This window comes from Microtus oregoni, unplaced genomic scaffold (assembly GCF_018167655.1).
Source record: "Microtus oregoni isolate MIOR12 unplaced genomic scaffold, Mior012 000001F_ref0000356, whole genome shotgun sequence".
Lineage (NCBI taxonomy): Eukaryota > Metazoa > Chordata > Mammalia > Rodentia > Cricetidae > Microtus > Microtus oregoni.
The window spans coordinates 57,883,241-57,902,061 of record NW_024543060.1 but is presented as its reverse complement, the minus strand read 5'-3'; the positions used below and the strand labels follow the sequence as shown (position 1 = coordinate 57,902,061).

General features: G+C 50.5%; 1 protein-coding gene across 1 annotated transcript in view; it reads left to right on the top strand.

Moving 5' to 3' along the window:
* Window positions 1-17,795, top strand: part of Rassf3 (Ras association domain family member 3) — a 61,111-nt gene extending 43,316 nt beyond the window's left edge. The window contains exons 2-5 of the mRNA XM_041671435.1: window positions 10,611-10,718; window positions 11,167-11,404; window positions 12,905-13,014; window positions 15,098-17,795. Of these exons, the coding sequence (XP_041527369.1) occupies window positions 10,611-10,718; window positions 11,167-11,404; window positions 12,905-13,014; window positions 15,098-15,247 (606 nt within the window). The 3' untranslated portion in view covers window positions 15,248-17,795. The remainder of the gene's footprint in view (window positions 1-10,610; window positions 10,719-11,166; window positions 11,405-12,904; window positions 13,015-15,097) is intronic.
* The last annotated feature ends 1,026 nt before the right edge of the window (window positions 17,796-18,821 follow it).

The window sequence follows — 18,821 nt, the reverse complement described above, 5'->3', positions numbered from 1 at the left end:
TGCTAGGCCCTGGGTTCGTCCCCAGCATGACTCATTCTTTTTGGTGCGGTGGACCTGGGCTGTACAAGATCAAGCAAGTGCTGAGAATTCTTAGGTGGGCATGTTAGTGAGACTACAGCACCGTATGTAAATCCAAGCCGCCCTGGAGTTCAGAGTGGCCTGTCGGACACTGTCTCCCTGTTGTTCTGAGCGTCTGCATTTATAGTTTGGTGACCTAAAAACTCATTATCTAGGCTTTCATATGGTGGGAACTTACACTTGTAACAGGAGAAGGAAAGACGTCCTATAAGCCTGGTGCAGATCATTTTACATCTGCTCCCTGAGCATGCGGTGCCCTCGGAGGCCAGAAGAGGGCGTCAGATCCCCTGGAACTGGAGTTACAGATGGTTATGAGCCCTCATGTTGGTGGGTGGGAACCGAATCCAGGTCACCACCGAACAACCTCTCTAACCCCAATTTCTGATTTTATTAAAACTTTTTTTGTTTTTCTCTTTAAACCAGGCGTCACCTGACAAAGTTGTCACACATTTTGTCTGCCCACCTCTGGTGACTTTGGATTCCTGCTGGTGGTGGAGTAGCTGCCACCTTCGGGGTTTCCCAGCCAGGCCCCACCTGCCTTTCAGGTCACAGCATTCCTTTCTGGCCAGCCTCCAAACCAGCCTGTTCGATTCCCTTTCCCCAGAGCCTCCCCTTAACCACAGAGTTTCAAAAGTTCCATGGGGGCTGTGACAACATGAGACACGACCTCCAGACTCTGACCCACCAAAGCTTCCAGTCTCCTGGGGCTGTCGTGGGGGCGGGCACTGAGCCGGCTCCTGAGCCCTGGTAGTAATTGCCGTTAGCTGGTGGTGTGTGGCCACTGGATGACTCCAGAGTGCACCAGAGAACCTTAATCCGGAATCTGGGCCAACAGGTGTGTTGCCACGGCTTTGTGTGGCTCACTTCCTTCCTGGCTTCAGGCATCCTCTTGTCTTCATTTTCTTAGTTAATTTTCCTAATCTCCAGCACACTTACTTTATAGTACTTGATTAGGGGAGCATTGCAGGCAGGTCAAATAGAGTGTTAGATAATGCAGGGGGTGATAGAGACCATAGTTCAGGGCTGCCAGTCATCAAGGAGACGGAGGCCTGGAGTTGGCATGTTATGAAAGCCTCTGGCCTTTGCCTGAGCGCTGACGTCACCTGCCGCCTCCTTCCTTTGCCTGTTGCTCAGGCAGTGAGTGTAGCCAGGTTTCTCCCCTCTTGATTTGTTCACCCAAAATGATCAAAGTTAAATCGACCACGAATTGTGTCGCCGTTCCAAAATGAAACCGTCTAGTCGGCTCCCTTAGAAACGTTTCAACGGGGCCTTCTAAGGCTGAGTGTCATCTGGTACGCTTTGAGGTTGGAACCTCGGCTGGGGCACTCCTGGAGCCACAGGTCCACCTCCAAGTTTGTTTTCTGGCTCCAGACAAACGAGCGAGTGGCTGTTTGACGATTGGCACGAGACCCAGTTTTAAAAGCACAACCATATAGGGTATTGGTGCAGTGGGAACCAGGGCTTTAAAAGGGTGAGGTCATGGAGCCCAAGTGAAGCCTTTTAATGTGTACCACAACTGCAGTCAGTCTCACTAACGTGTTGGGCCGGGACCCGCTTTCGCAGCCCGGCTGTGCCAGCATACTTAAGGGGGCACGCTTTGAAGGCCTCATGCTCCTTGATGCTGCAGAGGGATAGCGGGGACATGTAAAACATTGCGTCTGATGCTGTAAAGACCTTGTATGCGCTTGCGGTTCTATAGATTGTGAGAACATCACACGGCTTGACAAGACACGCAGGAGGATAGATTGCAAATGCAGGCTTGCAGCCAGAGTCATGACCACGTCTGTTGTGTGGAGGACAGGGCCTGCCTCTGTTCAGGACCCAGCTAGTGGAAGATTTAAAAACACAGTAGGGTTGCTAGAAGCCTTAGAAGGTACCGAGGATGCTGGACCTGTATGTTTGTAGCGCAGGCCGCACCCATGGGCTGCTGTGGTGAAGATAGCTTCCTGGGTGGGGGGAGCAGGGGACCGCCAGGGTGGCACTGGGTGGTGACAGACAGGGGCTGAGTTGGTGGTCAGAGCACACCTCTTCTTGTTTCTCTTCTGCGGCACTTAAGAGGAGACGGCTGCACACCCATCCTTAGAAAGTTGCTGTGGTTTTGTTTTTGTAGTTTGTTTAATTTTAATTTTTTAATGAATAGTTTAAAATAGCCACCAGTGTTCTCTCCTGGTATCATTTTGACTGTTAATCAGTAGCCGTAGGATGCTTCAAATGACCAGGAATGACAGATGTGTTTCAGGTGTATGGTAGCCCCCAGATAATAGACACAAGACTATCACACACACCGTCACCACAGCACTCAGGCAAGTTTGAAGCCAGCCTGGGCTGTGTAATGAAGGAACAAAAAAAATACGTCCCTGCTTACAGTACTCACCGGGTCACAATAAATGAGCACTATAGCATGTTCATAACATTGTTAAAAGTCTCCTCTGGGCTGGGTATTTTGACATTTTATCTGCAGGGCTTCCCAGAGCCTATAGTGTTCCGAAGGCCACTGGGCATCTTAGAAGATTTGTATGGGTGAGAGGAGACACAGGTCACGTGGCTTCCTCTGCTACTACTAGAGGCCCGCACCTCTGTCAGCTGAGGAAGGGGGGGGGGGGGGCACAGCTGTCCCTGCAGGGACAACTAGGTCGGGGTTGACCAGGAGAGCACACAGGTACAGAGGAGAGTTACCTGCCTACAAGCTGAACTCAGGCAAGATAGACTCCTGAGTCCTCACAGGACTGGAAACAGCAACAGCTCTCCGTCGTGTCCGCAGGGCAGCAGTCCCAGAGGGGCCGGAACCACACACAAGAGAGGCACCGAATCTCTGAACATGACACCCGTGGGTTTGCAGCAATGGGGCCTTGAGAACACAGAAGCCGTGTTCTTTTTTTATTATTACTTTTTATTAAGTGATTTATCTATTTTTATTTTATGTGCATTGGTATTTTGCCTGCACGTGTGTCTGTGTGTCAATCCCCTGCACCTGGAGTTACAGACAGGGGTGAGCTGTTCTGCAGGTGCTGGGAATTGAACCTGGATCCTCTGGAAGAGCATCCAGCCAGTGCTCTTAACCACTGAGCCATCTCTCCAGCCCCATCAGCTGTTCTCTAGGGCCATAGGTCAGCACCGAGCATGCCAGGAACTGCTCTTCTGAGTCTTACAGTTGTGTCTGCTTGTTTTCCCACGTCTTTACACTTACACATCCGTTCACATTGTTTTCCTGTGTCTTTACACTTACACACCTGTTCACATTGTTTTCCCGCGTCTTTACACTTACACACCCGTTCACATTGTTTTTCCGCGTCTTTACACTTACACACCCGTTCACATTGTTTTCCCGCGTCTTTACACTTACACACCCGTTCACATTGTTTTCCCGCGTCTTTACACTTACACACCCGTTCACATTGTTTTCCCGCGTCTTTACACTTACACACCCGTTCACATTGTTTTCCCGCGTCTTTACACTTACACACCCGTTCACATTGTTTTCCCGCGTCTTTACACTTACACACCCGTTCACATTGTTTTCCCGCGTCTTTACACTTACACACTTGTTCACATTGTTTTCCCGCGTCTTTACACTTACACACCCGTTCATATTGTTTTCCTGGTGCTCTTGCCTCGTCCTTTGTTTGCACCCATGTCTGTATTGCTTAGCTCTGTACTGCCTGCTGCAGCCCTTCAAAGCCCCGCGGTTCCTTTCCTTGTGCCAGTCTCCAAAGCTCCATGCGACTCCTGGCTTGCGGTTGGCCGGAACACGACAGGCTGCTGGATAGTTACGGCATGCATTGAAAAGTTGATCCTTGGACAGACTTTTGTGCTCTGCCTCCTCGGTGTCTTAGTGAGGAGTGTTAGCCGGGCAGCTGATGTAAATACAGACTCGGGCCGTCCTGCCCTTCTTATATGTTAGCTTTGTGTGACAGCCCCTTCTGTGTTCCTCCCGTACCAGGGTCTCCATGTCGCACACACCTAAAAAGACTTCCCGCCAAGGTTCTCTACTGCTTGTCATACTTGAGAGCCCAGTTCCGGAGCATGTAACTCACAACACGTTTTCAGTCAACTCGGGGTCGTGAGGTGTGCCTGTAACCCCAGCACTAGACGTGGAGGCAGGAGGATTTTCTCAGCCACATACATAGCAAGTCTGCAGCTAGCCTGGGATATGGGGTCCTGTCTGGGACCTTTCACCTCCTAGAAAAAAGAACTTTTAAACACATCAGCCCTGCCTCTGCTTGTTCTGCTCCCGGAGAACTTGTTTCTTTGGGGGTTGGGGGTGACACTGGGAATACTGGGTTTCAGTGTAGCATAGACTGTACTGGAACTCACAGCTCCACCCGCCTCTCTCTGCTCTGTCTTCCGCATGCTGGGGTTAAAAGGCCAGCGCCACCACAGCCAATGAGAACTTCCCTCTCGCCTGCATACTGCATGCATCAGGAGGGGCTCTCCAGAGAGTGGGCTTCTCAATTTTGGCTCCTGTGAACTTAAAGGGGAGGAAGGGCTTATTTCCCACCAAGTTCACATGGCAAGGGAGGCATGACAGCCAGCTAGGGTCGCTTGGTCTGTGGTGCCCACCAGGAAACAGAGAAGTGGGGAGCAGTGCCTAGCTGGCCCGTCACCCGGTCCAGGACCTCGGCTCAATGGGATTGTGCTGCCCAGAGTCAGGGTGGGCATCCTCCCCTCCACTGACCCTCTGCAAGCACCATTATAACACAGTGTGCTCCCCTCCACTGACCCTCTGCAAGCACCATTATAACACAGTGTGCCTAGTCATGCTCGCCCTGTTCCTTATCCAAGCTGACAATTGAAATTGACCACCACGCCCCATGATGCATTGTTCCGCTTCCTTACTGGAGCCCCGCCTGGCGGGAATATGTTTCTAGGAGTCAGGACCTGGACTCGGCTCACCGTAACTGGCAGCCAGAGCGCACTGTCCAGGAACTGTGCTGTTTGAGGATGGACGCCGCTGGGTAGCCTGCTTTCAAAACTGGGGGTGAAATGCAAAGCAGTAATTCATGATTTCAGTCTAGTGTGCAGAGAGAGCGCTTGTCGGCCTGGTCAGGTTACCCTCTGATGCTGCAGGGTGGACCCAGACCTCATCGGGTGCCAGAGCCGCGAGGAAGGGGGCCACAGCACGCACTGGTGGTCCACCTTCCTTACTCTGTGGAAAATTTGATTTTTTTTTTGTTTTTGTTCTTTCTTCCTCTTAGCACCCCTGGAAGAATGTCTGTAGCTTCTTTATCTTTCTTTCCTCTTCTAATTTTTGTTTAATTAATATTTGTGTGTGTGCGTGTGGGCATCGGAGCACTCCCAAAGCGGGGGAGGATAGAGACCTCCCTTGAGTGGTTTTGAGACAGGTCTCTGTTGATTGCTGCTGCACACTCCCGAGTAGCTGCCCTGCAATGTCTCCATCTCACCAAAGGAGCTCAGGTGTGTGTCGCCATGCCCAGCTTTCTCAGGGCGCTAGATCAGACCTCGGGTCTTCAGGCTCGCCTGGAGAGCAGTTTCCCCGCTGAGCTTTTCCCCAAGACCTCAGGTGTCTCACACAAGCCCTCTGCCATGACCTCTTTCCCTAGTGCCACCTTGTATCTTAGAGGCCTGTGGTGCCAAGCCAAATGACAGTCAAACAGGCAGGTGTGGGTGGGGCACAGGGAGCAAGGCAAACTTGAGCAGGCTGCTGGCTGGGAAGAGGTGGCGATCACAACTGCCTCTCACAGCTTGAAGTGCGCTTGGCCCGGAGCTTGGCGCCAGTGGGCACTAATAAATAATTGTCCAGTGATGGCCGGCACTGTGCCCTCTCAGTTGTATGAAGTAGGTATTGTTTCTGCACATTTCACAGAGATGAGAAAGCCAGGGCTCAGAGAGGTTACATAACTTACCTTTGGCCACACAGCTAGGGTGTGGCAGAGCCATGATTTCAGACCTAAGTATGTCTAAACCATAATTCACATTCTGTCGCTAAGCTAAAACAGAGGTAGTGATTGTGCATCTCTATTTTTACCCTTTTGAAGCCACTCGTATTTGTTCATTATGGTTTGAGCTTTTGTTGTCCAGTGGCTTTGTAATTTAAACTTTGGTGTAGCTTCAGAGTTAACCAGACAAACAGAAGCTGTTCGCGGACCCTCTGTCAGACCTGTAGGGGTCCATCTTTGGAAAAGTCTGACTCATGAGCCTATCGGAACACACCTTGGGTCCAGGTTGTCTGTGTCTGTGAAGTGGGTGTGTCTCACCGGTGAGAAACCGGTCTGGAAATGTGGCCCCACCCAGGAAGCGAGGTTGACCCAAATTGTGCTCTTTGGGCACACTGGCTGAAACGCCAGGGGCGAGCGTAGCGTTGGGATGGCAGACCTCTCCCTGTGGCCTCAGACAGAGATGACTTGTAACCTGCCCAGCAGCCGCTCTGGGGTGTGGCCTCAACTCCTCCCTGGCTCCCGATAGCAATAACCATGCATTATTCACGGGCGGATGCCTCTGCCCTTCCCTGTCCTGCCCCGAAGTGAGAGTCCTGCTTACAGACTGTACCACGCCTGCCACGCCACGGCTTAACCCCGTCTTTGCCCTTTTCCTTCCCACCTCTTTCCTTCCCTCCCTCCTGCAGGGCTGTGCATGTATTTGGAGGGATTCTTCCCCAGGTTGGCAGACAAGAGTCTCTCAAAGGCTTAAACAACCTGGAAGTCTTGCCAAGGTAAGGGTCCTTCTCCAGTCTGGACCCTACCTGAAATCGGTGTCATTTCCCTTCCCTGTCTTGAAGCAGCTGAATTTGTCAGGCGCGTTCAACCTGGACTACCCAGAGGTAACGTGCACCCTGAGATGGAGACAGCTCCTTCTTCACTGAGTCCCTGTGTCCGTGCCCCGCCCCCAGGCACACGCCTATATGATTAGATCAAGTAACCCCTCTCCCCACATTATTTTTTAAACCCTGCTCAGAAGTGCTCTGCTTTCCCAGGATTTGCTGTCCAGTTGATCTTTGAACAATGATATGCTCGGCCCAGAAAGGGTCTTGTAGGTCACGGACCACAACTCTCTTAATGCTTTCTGCTCTTTCCTTGGTTTAATCTCTGAGAAGTAAAGATAACCTTTCTGAGTTCCTCTGTGGTCCTGTGTGGGTTGTCCTGAGGACATGGCTCCTTTGATGTTCCTCTCAGTGCCTTGGGCTCCTGGTTCCAGGGGGCCTAAGGGCGGGCTCTAGCTGGTGTCATCAAGGCTGCCCTTGGGAATTGACTAACAACCCCTCTCTTTGCCCCTTCACTTCTTTTCCTTGGGATCCCACCCAGCTGAAGGCCCCAGGATACACATGCAGTATGTTTATGTGCAGCCCGTGGTCTGGGGCCATTGGCTTCCTTGATCCTGTAGATGGAGCCATGTCCCTCCTTTGGTCTTACTAGAGAGAACAGCATCAGATTAGATCTTTGCGGACCTGTTGCTGCTAGGTCAGGAGCTCTTCAGATGTGACAGACTGGCCATCTAGCAGGAAGTGAGACAGACCTGGGAGGGTGAACAAGCCCCAAGGCCCTGGGGTAGACCAGGGAGCAGAGCCCGAAGCCTGCTGGAATGCTCTGCACCTCCCGTCCCTGCTCAGTCACCCCACACCGTTAGTCGGGTGCTCATTTGCAGCGTTGGGGATCAAAAGCAAAGCCTGGTGCTTGCTACCCCTCAGCTATTCCTTTAGTTTTTTCCTGTTTTTTAAAGGCAGGCTCTTGCTATGTAGCCGAGGCTAGCTCTTCCTGAGTGCTGGGATTCCTGCATGTGCCACCACACCGGGGCCGTTCAGTTCTTACCACACCCCTCTGAACCCGCATGGTCTCTGTCTCTGGATTCAGCCAACCAGCTACAATCGCTACTGAATCTGCATAGAAATTTTTTCCTCACTAGTATTACTTTGATAACGCAGCGGCAACTGTTTCTGCAGTGCTGGCATCGTGTTAGCGGTGGGAAATAACCTGGAGATGTCTAAGCTGTGCGGGGAGAGAAGCCGAGTTAGCCGCAAATCCCGTGCCTTTTTCTTTATACGGGACAGAAGGAGTTGGTGTCTATGGAGGAGGCAATGACCTTTAACCTGTCTTCTCAGGAATAATTTTATGTACTTTGAAGGCCTCTGGGCAGTTACCACGAATTGTAGATGAGGCTACCTCATTCCCTGGCAGCTGTGGCCATTGGCTGACTAGTTGTCAACTGGAAAGAACAGCAAGGAGGAATGGGCTACATTTTTGTTTGTTTGTTTTGTTTGAGACAGAGTTTCACTGTACAACCCAGGCTGTCCTGGAACTCACAGAGATCCTCCTGCCTCTGTCCAGGTGCTAGGGTGGAAGGCGTGCCCAGTTTGGGCTACATATTTTACATTTCCTTAGAATTTTTTTTGGAAAATCTTTTTTTTCCTTTTTAAAAAATTATTTTTATTTTATGTACATTGGTGTTTTTCCTGCATGCACATCTCTGTGAGGACGCTGGGTCCCCTGGAATGGGAGTTACAGGCAGCTCTGAGCTGCCATGTGGGTCCCGGGAATTGAACCTGGGTCCTCTGGAAGAGCAGTCAGTGCTCTTAACCGCTGAGTCATCTCTCCAGTCCTCTTTGGGAAAATCTTAACCCACAGTAACAACAAATATAAAACTGTTCCGGGAGTGCGGTGGGGACCACGTCGGCACTGGCAGTGTTCCCAGCGGGCTTCCGGCTTGCCCGCGGAGCCACGGAGATGAGCATATTATCCGTGCTGGTTATTTTCCAGTACTGTGCCAGGCCAGTGCAGAAACTGGAAGTGGTCATAGTCGATGCCCTTCACCCTCGTTAGGGCCTAAGAGCCTTTTTATATGCTGGGTGGTTCTCCGCTTGTGGCTTCCGTAGTGGCCATTCCTGATGTATTTATGCTGCTGCCTGGAGAATATCTAGCCGTGAGCGTGGTGATCTTCGGCAGAAACCCCCAACAAGTAGGCCCTTACATGTTACAGAAGAGAGGTGTCTTCATCCTTTCTTTTTGGTGGATAAACCATCCAAATTTAATTCCAATCCGCTCCTCGAGCTTGAAGCTGACTGTACACAGTCTTTACATTTTCAAATGTTCGTCTACGCCAGAGCCTTGAAGACTGGTTTAGTGGAAATGACATGTAGGACCCGGAGCAAGGGAGAGCTTGCTCTGGTAACTAGTGGGGGCTGTCACTGGAAGGGCTGGTTAGCTCTGCAGACCTCTCCTGACTCCTCTTTAAGCCACAGAGACTAGCTAGCTCAGTTTGGGGGAGGATTAAATGAAAGTGCCCACATGGAGACTTACAGGCTGCCAGACAGCTGGGCTGGGGAGAGTTGCTGGGCTCTGGTCTTAGGCCTCCCCTTAGCAGCGAAATTTCTTCACTTGCAAATTAATCCTCTTCCTCAAATCCTCAAATTCGGTCTCACCTGGGCTCCGGAGTAATTATGCCAGCTCTGCTAGGTGTCTGGGAGAGTTCCGTGTGACCCAGGCAGGCACCGGGCTTACGTGGCTGCACCTGTGCTGTCTTAGGGTCTTCACTGCTGGGTGAGACTCTGAGCAACGGCAGCTTGGGGAGGAGAGAATTTACTCCTTAGAGTTACATGTAGTCCATTGTCCTGAAAATCAGAGTGCAGGAATCTGAGGGTAAGGCCTTGGAGGAGTGTTCACCCAGCAGTCCATGGGTGGCACCGCCCACCGTGAGCTAGGCCCACCCACATCCATCATCCAGTCGAGAAGATGACCCACGGGCTTGCCCACAGTTCAGTCTCGTGGGGGTGTTTTCTTAGCTGAAGTCGCCTATTCCCAAATGATTCTACCCTGTGTCAAGTTGACATAAAGCTAGGTAGGATGTATGGTCTTTTATTTATAGGCAATTAGTAGTAAATTCTAAAGGCTCACAAGAGAATTTAACTGGTCAGTTTTCCCCCTTTCTGGTTATACGGAGAGAGAGGTGTGGGGAGAAGCAGGCAGGGTGCTGGGTAGAGGGGTCTGGTTACTTGCGTCTTGGCCTAGGGAGGTTGTGCATGGTTTGACAGGTGATGGTTAGCGCCAGTCGATTGGCATCATTCCCTGCTGTGCTTATTGCTAATATAGACTGGAAAGCTGGAGCGACCATAACGTTAATTCAATTCTAGGCATGCCTCTTTAAATATTGTTAGAAACTGGGTGTAGACTCTCAGCTTTAATTCCAGCCCCCAGAAGGCAGAGGCAGACAGGTCTACATAGAGAAATCCCTGTCTTGAAGAAAATGAAATAAACATGTAAATAAGCAATTGCTTGAAGTCGAAGTGTCCAGTAGCTCGTACTGTGTGGAATGATGTTTTTGCAGAAGGGAAATTGACCAGAGGGAGATTTGCAGAATGCTGTTTAATGAAGCACTGTTTTCAGCTGCTGGTGGGTTGGTTTCATTTCAGTGTGGGAAATGGGGGCACATGTGGCAAGTGAGCCTGGGGTGTTAAAGGTGAAATGGAGCAGTGTTGTGTCTCAGGAAATGCGCCTGCTGCTCTTTTCTGGGATGGAGAAGACGCCTAGTCAATCTGCCTTTTTCCCTATGTTGTTCGTGCATGATACGATTTTTTTTTTTTCTAGGATGTGGAGAAAGAGAAGGAAACTCACAATTATCTCAGCAAAGAGGAAATCAAGGAGAAAGTCCATAAGTACAATTTAGCCGTCACAGACAAGTTGAAGATGACCTTGGTAAGTCCTTCCTGGTTCAGTTGGTTCTACCAAAAGACAGATGGGGTCAGGGAGATGGCTCGGTGGGTACAGCCTGGCAGGTTTGATCCCCAAGACCCAGGAGAAGGCCAGATGGGGTAGTGCACATCTGTAATAGCAACACCCCTTCAGAGAAGAGAAAAGGAGCTATGGTCTGGCAGACATGTGCCGCACAGGACTGTCCTCTCGGATGGGTCCTGGCCCAGCACACGAGACTTCAGAGGCTCAATCCGCAGGGCCAGCCAGCGCTGCAGGGCGAGTGTGTTTCCTCCACTGCATTTCCGATTCCTCTCTGAGGTCCCTCTCTGCACTCTGCTGGGAGGTTGAGAGAAGAGCCACAAAGAACTGTTGGCCTTCCCCTTGGTCTTGATGCACTAATGCACTCCTGTCCTGCCCACACCATTCACCGTGACCTTTCTTCCTTCTTCAGAACTCAAATGGGATTTACACTGGCTTCATTAAGGTGCAGATGGAACTCTGCAAACCGACCCAGACCCCACCCAGCCCCGGGAGACCCCCACCCAGCAGCCGAGGGTGTGTGAACACTCTTCACATCAGCAGTACAAACACCGTGGGAGAAGTGATCGAGGCCTTGCTCAAGAAGTTTCTGGTGACAGAGAGCCCCAGCAAGTTTGCACTTTACAAGCGATGTCACAGGGAAGACCAAGGTGTGTGGCCACACGTCCAGGGAGAGCAGTCCGTCCGCTCTGTTCATGTCTCTTGTCTGCCTTGGGAGAAGGGCAGCAGATAGATGCTGTGTCAGACTGTGTCAGAGCCCAGGGACAGACTGGAAGCCACACGCTCAAGGCGGATCTCTATGATTCCTGGCTGCTTGTATCTCTGAGCTGAAAAGTGGTTGAGGGGCTTTGGGGCTGCAGGTAGTAGGCACGTGTGGAAAGATTTGCTGGCACGCCCGGAGGGGCAGGTTTGGTGAGGGTGTGGTGGCAAGGATTTTAATACCTTTCAGGACACAAAAGAATGGGCTGGAGAGATGGTTCAGCAATTAAGAGCACTGGCTGTTCTTCCAGAGGTCCTGAGTTCAATTCCCAACCACCACATGGTGGCTCACAGCCATCTGTAATGAGATCTGGCACCCTCTTCTGGCCTGTATGGATACATGAAGGCAGAACACTGTATACATAGTAAATAAATAAAACTTTTTTTTAAAAAAAGAAGACTATTTTAGTTGAAGTCTTCAGTAATGCTTTCACGTTTGAAGTTCACCCACACACGTGGTGTGATGGACAAAGAGGCACACGTATAATTCATTCATCTCACATGTGAGAAGAATAAGTGGTGTTTTGACCCGGGCTCTGTCTGAACTTAGGCCCATGCCCAGTGGATTATCTCATAAAATGGGATGGGATGTCCTGGGCGAGGCGTTTGAAGGAAGTTGGTGTCTATGATTCACTCTGCTCCAACCCGGAAGTATAACAAATAGCAGTGAGCTGTTTGCGCTTTCTCCGGTTTGGCTCTGGGAAAAGCCAGCAGCAGCCATAGAGGAAGATGTGCTGGCACACAGGGTGACTGACACAGCGTCCTTCTGAGGGTGTGCCATTTGTTAGACACAGTCCTGACAGAGCTCCGGTCCTCCTGAAGCCACAGGCTCCGCAGCCTGGTGGACGACGACCAGGGAACTGTGGTGAAGTGCCATCTGAAGTAGCAAGGGACAGGGAAGGTCTGGCGACATTTTTAGCTTGCCAGCAACTTCTCAGCTGGACATCAGCTACACAGTCTAAAGCAGCCATGTCCTGAATTGTCACCCTCGTCGCTGGCATATCTTTAGACACTAGAGTGCGTTTGTGTAGAGACATGCCATGTCCATGTGACAATTTCTGGTTCGCTTGGCTGCCAGTTCTTAATCTACAAAGAGGCTTGCTCCTAGAGCTTTGGATTCATGTTGCTTGATTGAGATATTTTCATTATTTTTTAAAGGGGTTAAGTTCCTCTTGCCTCTCCAAAAGTTTGTCTTCTTTCTGACAGGAAGGACAGAATCTTTTGGGGGAAAATCCTATTTTGTTTTTAGAACTCATTTCCTCCTCATCAAGGCTTGGTGTATCCTGGGCGGTTTGTTCACCATGTGCCCTTGGTGTTTATAGAGGCTTGGGAGTGGGCTGGGGGTGGGGTGAGGGAGACCTCTGTAACAGGCTGTTTGTCTCCCTCCCCAGTATATGCCTGCAAGCTCTCTGACCGGGAGCACCCGCTCTACCTGCGCTTGGTAGCAGGGCCCAGAACTGACACGCTGAGCTTTGTCCTTCGAGAACACGAAATTGGAGAGGTGAGCGAGCAACTGTTGACAGTGGCACCCAGCCCCACAGAACAGCTGGCCTGCTTTATTTCATCGAGGAGGTGGGGCGGGAGGGAGCAGGAGTCGCCCGGAATGATCCCCAAGTTAGCTTACAGTATAATTCTCTTAGGCGATTACATTGCCGGGAGCTCTTCGGGGAGTCGCAGGAAATAATTCTTCCTTGTCTGGCTCTGTGTGGAGAGCCATTCTGATCTCCTCCCAGCCCCGTATCACTCACTCAGCTGAGCCTCATCTTCCCTCTGCTGCTGAGAAAAGACTTCCAGGCCAGTTTCCTTCTGACAGGAAATAAAGGGAAACCCAGCACATGCGGACCTCAGAATCCGCTTCCCTCTTCATGCAGTGGGTGACTTGGGAGTTCTTGACGTGAGCATCCTTCTCCCCAGGGGAGGATATCCTGGGGTGTTCATTGGAAAACATTTTCTGCCCTGTAGATCATCTGTGAGCTTTCAGTGTGAAGTGAGGGCTGGAGAGATGGCTCAGTGGTTAAGAGAACTGGCTGCTCTTCCAGAGGATCCAAGTTCAATTCCCAGCACCCACATGACAGCTGGCCCTGTCTGTAACTCCAGTTCCAGAGGATCTGACACCTTCACATACAGACACACATGCAGGCAAAACAGCAGTGCACATAAAATAAAAATAAATAAAAATTTAAAAACCAGAAGTGTGAAATGTCCTGTGGAGAGCGTTAGCTGGGAGAAGAGGCTTGCTGGCTTAGACGGCAGAGACCAGCACTGTGCTTAGACGGGGGACACGGCCTGAGGCAAACCTATAATTGTTCTAGCTTTTTTAATCAAAATGATCTATAAGGTGATGCTAAATATTTCCTTTAAAGTATCGTCATTGTTACTGTGTGTATGTGTGATATGTGTTTGTGGGCATGTGTACCACAGCACAGGCATAGAGCTCAGGGGACAGCCGTGTAGAATCGTTTCCCTTCCGCATTAGGTGGGTCCCAGGCTAGAACCCAGGTCACCAGGCTTGTGCAGTACTTTCCTTGACGGTCACTGCTTAAAAAAACAAGAAGTTTGTCTTAATTATATTTTATTGTTTTGTGTGGATGTGTGCTCATGCGCTTGGCGTGGCTCATATGTGGACGTCAGGGCAGCTTGCAGGAGTCGGATCTCTCCACGTGTATCAACTCGAGTCATCAGCTTGATAAGAGATGATGCTACCACTGAAGCACCTCACTGTCATCACTCCGTTTGGTGCCTGCGTGTGTGTGTGCGCGCGCGTTTGAGTGTGTGTGCGATACGGTACCTGCTGTGGGGAGAGACTCTGTCATCAGGACAGGAAACAAACTCCGAGTAGTGGGAGGCAGCCAGCTGCCACGCAGGGCAGGTGTAGGTGAGGGACCCTGGGAGCTTCAGTCATTTCAGTCCGGATTGTAAGCAGGGCTTTTAAAGGGTGCAGTGAGAGCCTTGCATGGCAAGGGAGGCGGGGAGATCCTGGAAGGTCAGGAAGGCAGGCTGAGATCCAAAGGGTGAGCAGGAAATGGCAAAGCAGAGAAGGGACGAACAAGCCCCAAGCCAGTTGGGGTACTGGGTGAGTGTGAGATGTTGGGCTGGGGAGGTAGCGGATTTCTCACTTCATGTGGTGTTCAGTGGGTGACAACTGAATGCTTGTAACCATGGGCGTTTGCCATACCCGTGTGTATAGGAGGGCCAGGTGGTTGTGGGGCACGAGAGAAGACTGAGAAGAGGAGGCTGATGCCAGGGTCCAGGAGTGGCCACCAAGAGCTGGGGGGCAGAGATGGAGAAAGCAGGTGGGCTGTGCAACTGTCTGGAGTTGATGAGATTGTAGGAGAGGAAGAAGATGCAGACACCGGGAATTGATCTCTGGAGGGTTGGTCTAGGAGCTGAGGACAACCATACACCCGACTTTCTGATAACCAGTGTTCTGCAGGGCCTGGAGTCGCTCAGGAGGCTGAGGTGGGGGATGATCATGAGTTCAAGGCTAGATTGTGCTACGTAGCTAACCTTGTCTCTGGGGAAAAAGGAACTGAAGTAATTATTCCCAGACTCTGAGTTACACACGGCCTGTTCTCTCCCCACAGTGGGAAGCCTTCAGCCTGCCAGAGCTGCAGAACTTCTTGCGCATCTTGGACAAGGAGGAGGATGAGCAGCTGCAGAGCCTGAAGCGGCGCTACACAGCCTACCGGCAGAAGCTGGAGGAAGCCCTGGGCGAGGTGTGGAAGCCCGGCTAAGGCGAGGGCTTCCTGTCAGGAAGGCACAGCTCGGACCATGAAAGAGCGGCACTGCCCCTGCTCAGAGAGCTGTTTCCGTGCCCGCCATGCTGGGGCCTTCCTCTTTTCTCTCTAGACACAGTTCTCAAAGCCTGCGCACGCAGCATCCTGCGCCTCACCGATTGGCACAAGGGACTCCGCAAGCTTGTTCTGTTGGCATGGCGACGTTACCTCTTGCAAGCTGTGAGCCTGTGGTCCTCAGGCACATCCTGGAGTGCTCAGAAGCATGAACTCTGGGTCGATTCCCTGTTTTCTTCTAGTTTCTTTGATTCTGTGATCTTTGTTAGGCTTCAGGGTGAGCAGATACTAACAAGTGGTCTTTGCAAACTTGTCCTGCGGCGAAACTGCCTGCTTGGTTGTCTTCATTCAGAACAGTCTGCTCCGTGATCTGAAAGACACAGGAATGTAGGAACTCTGGGGGGTTGGGAGAAGATGTGTAAGAGTTTTGATAAAGAAAGTAAAGAGCATGTTGGGAAGGTAGAGAAAGTGGAGAGCCCCCGGCTTCGGAGGGTGGTGTGGCTTCTGAGTCAGTGATAGCAGAGGAAGGTGTTATTTGTTCATAAAGGAGTCAAAAGCATTTAAAAGCATTCAGGGTTGATGTGTTAAGATGGCTTGATTTAGTGGTAAAGTGTGGGGTCAGAGCCAAAGAACTAGGAGCTGAGCCCAAAGGAGGGGTCATGAACTGCAGCTGGCCTGTGGTGGATTTACCCTTGACTGAGGTGATCCCAAGGAAGGCCCCTCCCTGCGGCTGGCCCTGTGGTGATCCAGACGTAGACCTCCTGCTCCTGTGGCTGGACTTGGCGTCTGTGCACCAGTTCCCCGACTCTGCTGGTGTAGAGCGGATGATCTCTGCCTATAGCTTCTGTGTAGGTTCAAGTGGGGCCTGACCATGACTGATCTCTGTTAAATGTAGTTGCCCCCCGCACCCCCCACCCAGAGCTTTTTTTCAGTTAAAAAGGAGTTTAGGTAGGGCAGCTGTTTGCCCTCAGCTGTTAGCTAGAAGATGTATCAAGTCCAGGGCTCACAGCAAACTTTTTGACAATCACTTTCTTTCCCCTTCATTCCACCTCCCCTTTCCCCTCCGCCACCCCTTTGGTGTCCCCTTCGTCCCTCTAAAGTGTTCTTCTTACAAAGTAGAGGACAGGGATGCTGATCAAAGGCCAATCCTACCACATCCTTGCCTCGCAGAGACTTGACTAAGGCCCCAAGGAAGGCAAGTCCACACCCCACTGACTGCACCGCAGCTGCTCATTCTGGAACTATTTTAACAGACTTGTGCGTGATCCTTCCAACCAAAGAAATGCATGTGCAATAGAAGCCTTCCTGAGGACGGTGCCGTCTCCTCGGTTTCTGCAGCAGCTGGCAATTCGGAGAGCAGAGGAGAGCAGAGGGAGCGGGGCGCTGGGCTTCCGGAGGGGCTCTGCTTTGAGTCTAGGTAGATTCTGTTGTTGTTTATAAATTCCCAAGGAATTGTTAACGGGTGAGACTTAATGGATTCTTTTGGAAATTCCAAGGTGCTCCAGCTCTTTGCCTTTCTATGAACCGTGCCTTTGAGTGAGTATCTGTCCCTTCGCGGTGGCTCTCGTGACTCGTCAGAGGCTGTCACCCTGTGGGGCAGATCCAAGTGCAGGGTGTGCCCACGGCTCCCGAGACAATCGGATCGTCTAAGCTATTAGGAAGAGTTGGAAAAAACAGTAAAACACAAAAACATAGAACTAGCTATAAAATATGGATGACACATCGTGTTTAATTTTGCATGTAATTTCTTAGTGCATCAGCTTGGCTTCAGTGACACCGTCACCCAACCCTTCGCCTTTGTTGTTCAGGGAACGCCTTCGTGGCTTCTGTGCTGGTTTTACTATTGAGACTGGGGCTGGGGTTTGTGTCTGCTGTCGCCCACCACCTGGTCTTCTAATTACTCCTCCAAGTAAGCTTAGAGTTGGTGAAGTGTTCGTTTCTCAGTTCAAGACCCTGCTAGAACCTGAAAGTAGTAGCTGATGGCTATCTGTGAATTTATTATTATTTTTTTTTTTACTTGAAGTAGACTGTGTGATGCAGGGATCCTCACCTGTGTTCGTTTGAACCTCGCTCGCTGCCGTGTGCACTACACCCCATGACTCGGAAACTGTTGAAGATCTGCCCGTTCGGGGATCCTGGAGATTGCTGTTCTCCCAAACACTGGTTACTACAGCAGCGTCCCCAAAACATGAAAAAGAGCCCCAGAGGCCAAAGATCTTTCTTGTCACCCAGCGTTCCAGCTTTTCTGTCAAGTGAAAGCAAGCTTTACTGTAATGCCGTTTTCTCTCCGGAATGCGATGGTGCCCGAACGAACGGTGTTGAATGAAGGGCGGAGTTGCAGGGGAGCATTTGAAATCTAGAAGTTAAAAGCTATATTTATAATGTTGATGAGTTTTAAGTTTTATTTTTATAGGGAAGATTTTTCTCCCCTGAAGTTGTGTCTGGAATGGCAAAATTGTTTCTATTATTAAAAATTGAAGTTGTTAGTTGATATTTGTATGTCTTTATTTATGATTTATTTTATATATTATAATACATACATACATACATATATATATATATAGTTTTGGAACAAGCTTTTATGGGAGACATATATACCGGAATTCAATAATGTTTACAAAGTTTTTTTGTTTGTTTTGTTTTCTGGGAATGGGCATATCATTCTTCCAGATGCTGGTCCTGTTTCCTTCCTCTAGCCCCATGTCTGCCTGTCCTGGGCATGAACACCATTTTCCTTGTGAGCCACACACCCATGGAAGACTGTAGAAAGCCATGCGAACATGAAAATACACCAACAGAACCAGGCAGTCCTTGGAAACTCCTGCCCACTCCTGCCTCTCTCATCCTACCACTTCTTCCCTGAAACAGGTCACTTCAGCAGCAGGGGGTGTTTAGTGTCGGTTCCTACACTGTTTTTACAATGGGACAGAGCTGTTTTCTTAGATATGGTGTGGACTGCCTCCCCTTGTTCTGTCTCCCAGGCTGCTCAAAGTGTTTGCTCTGCTATGCTGCCCCCTAGAGGCCTTGTGAAATGAGGACCTGCGGGGGTGGAGGGTGGGGCCTGGCTCTGGATAGCCTTCAACTCTAGTGAAGGGTTTGGGACTTTTCCCCTTAAAGGGACTACCTTCCTGCCCTAGGCTTCTTTACAAAATGTATTGTCAGTTGATTCCCCCCTAATTAATATTCTGGGGGAATGGAGTGGTTAAGAGCATTGGCTGTTCATCTGATAGGACCAGGGTTTAATTCCCAGCACACATCTGGTGTCCTCTTCTGGACTCCATGGGTGGTATGGGAAGTCCTTCTGGATATGTGTTGCTTTTATTGGCTAATGAATAAAGAAGCTGCTTTCGGGCAATAGTTTAACAGAATATAGCCAGGCTAAAAGAAATATATATAGAGAGAGTAGGCGAAGTCAAGGAGACGCCATGTGGCTCCGCCGGAACAGACACTGGGGACGGAAAGACTGCTCCTCGTTCCTCTCAGGACAAGCCTGGTCTGCCTTTGCCAAATCTTCAGA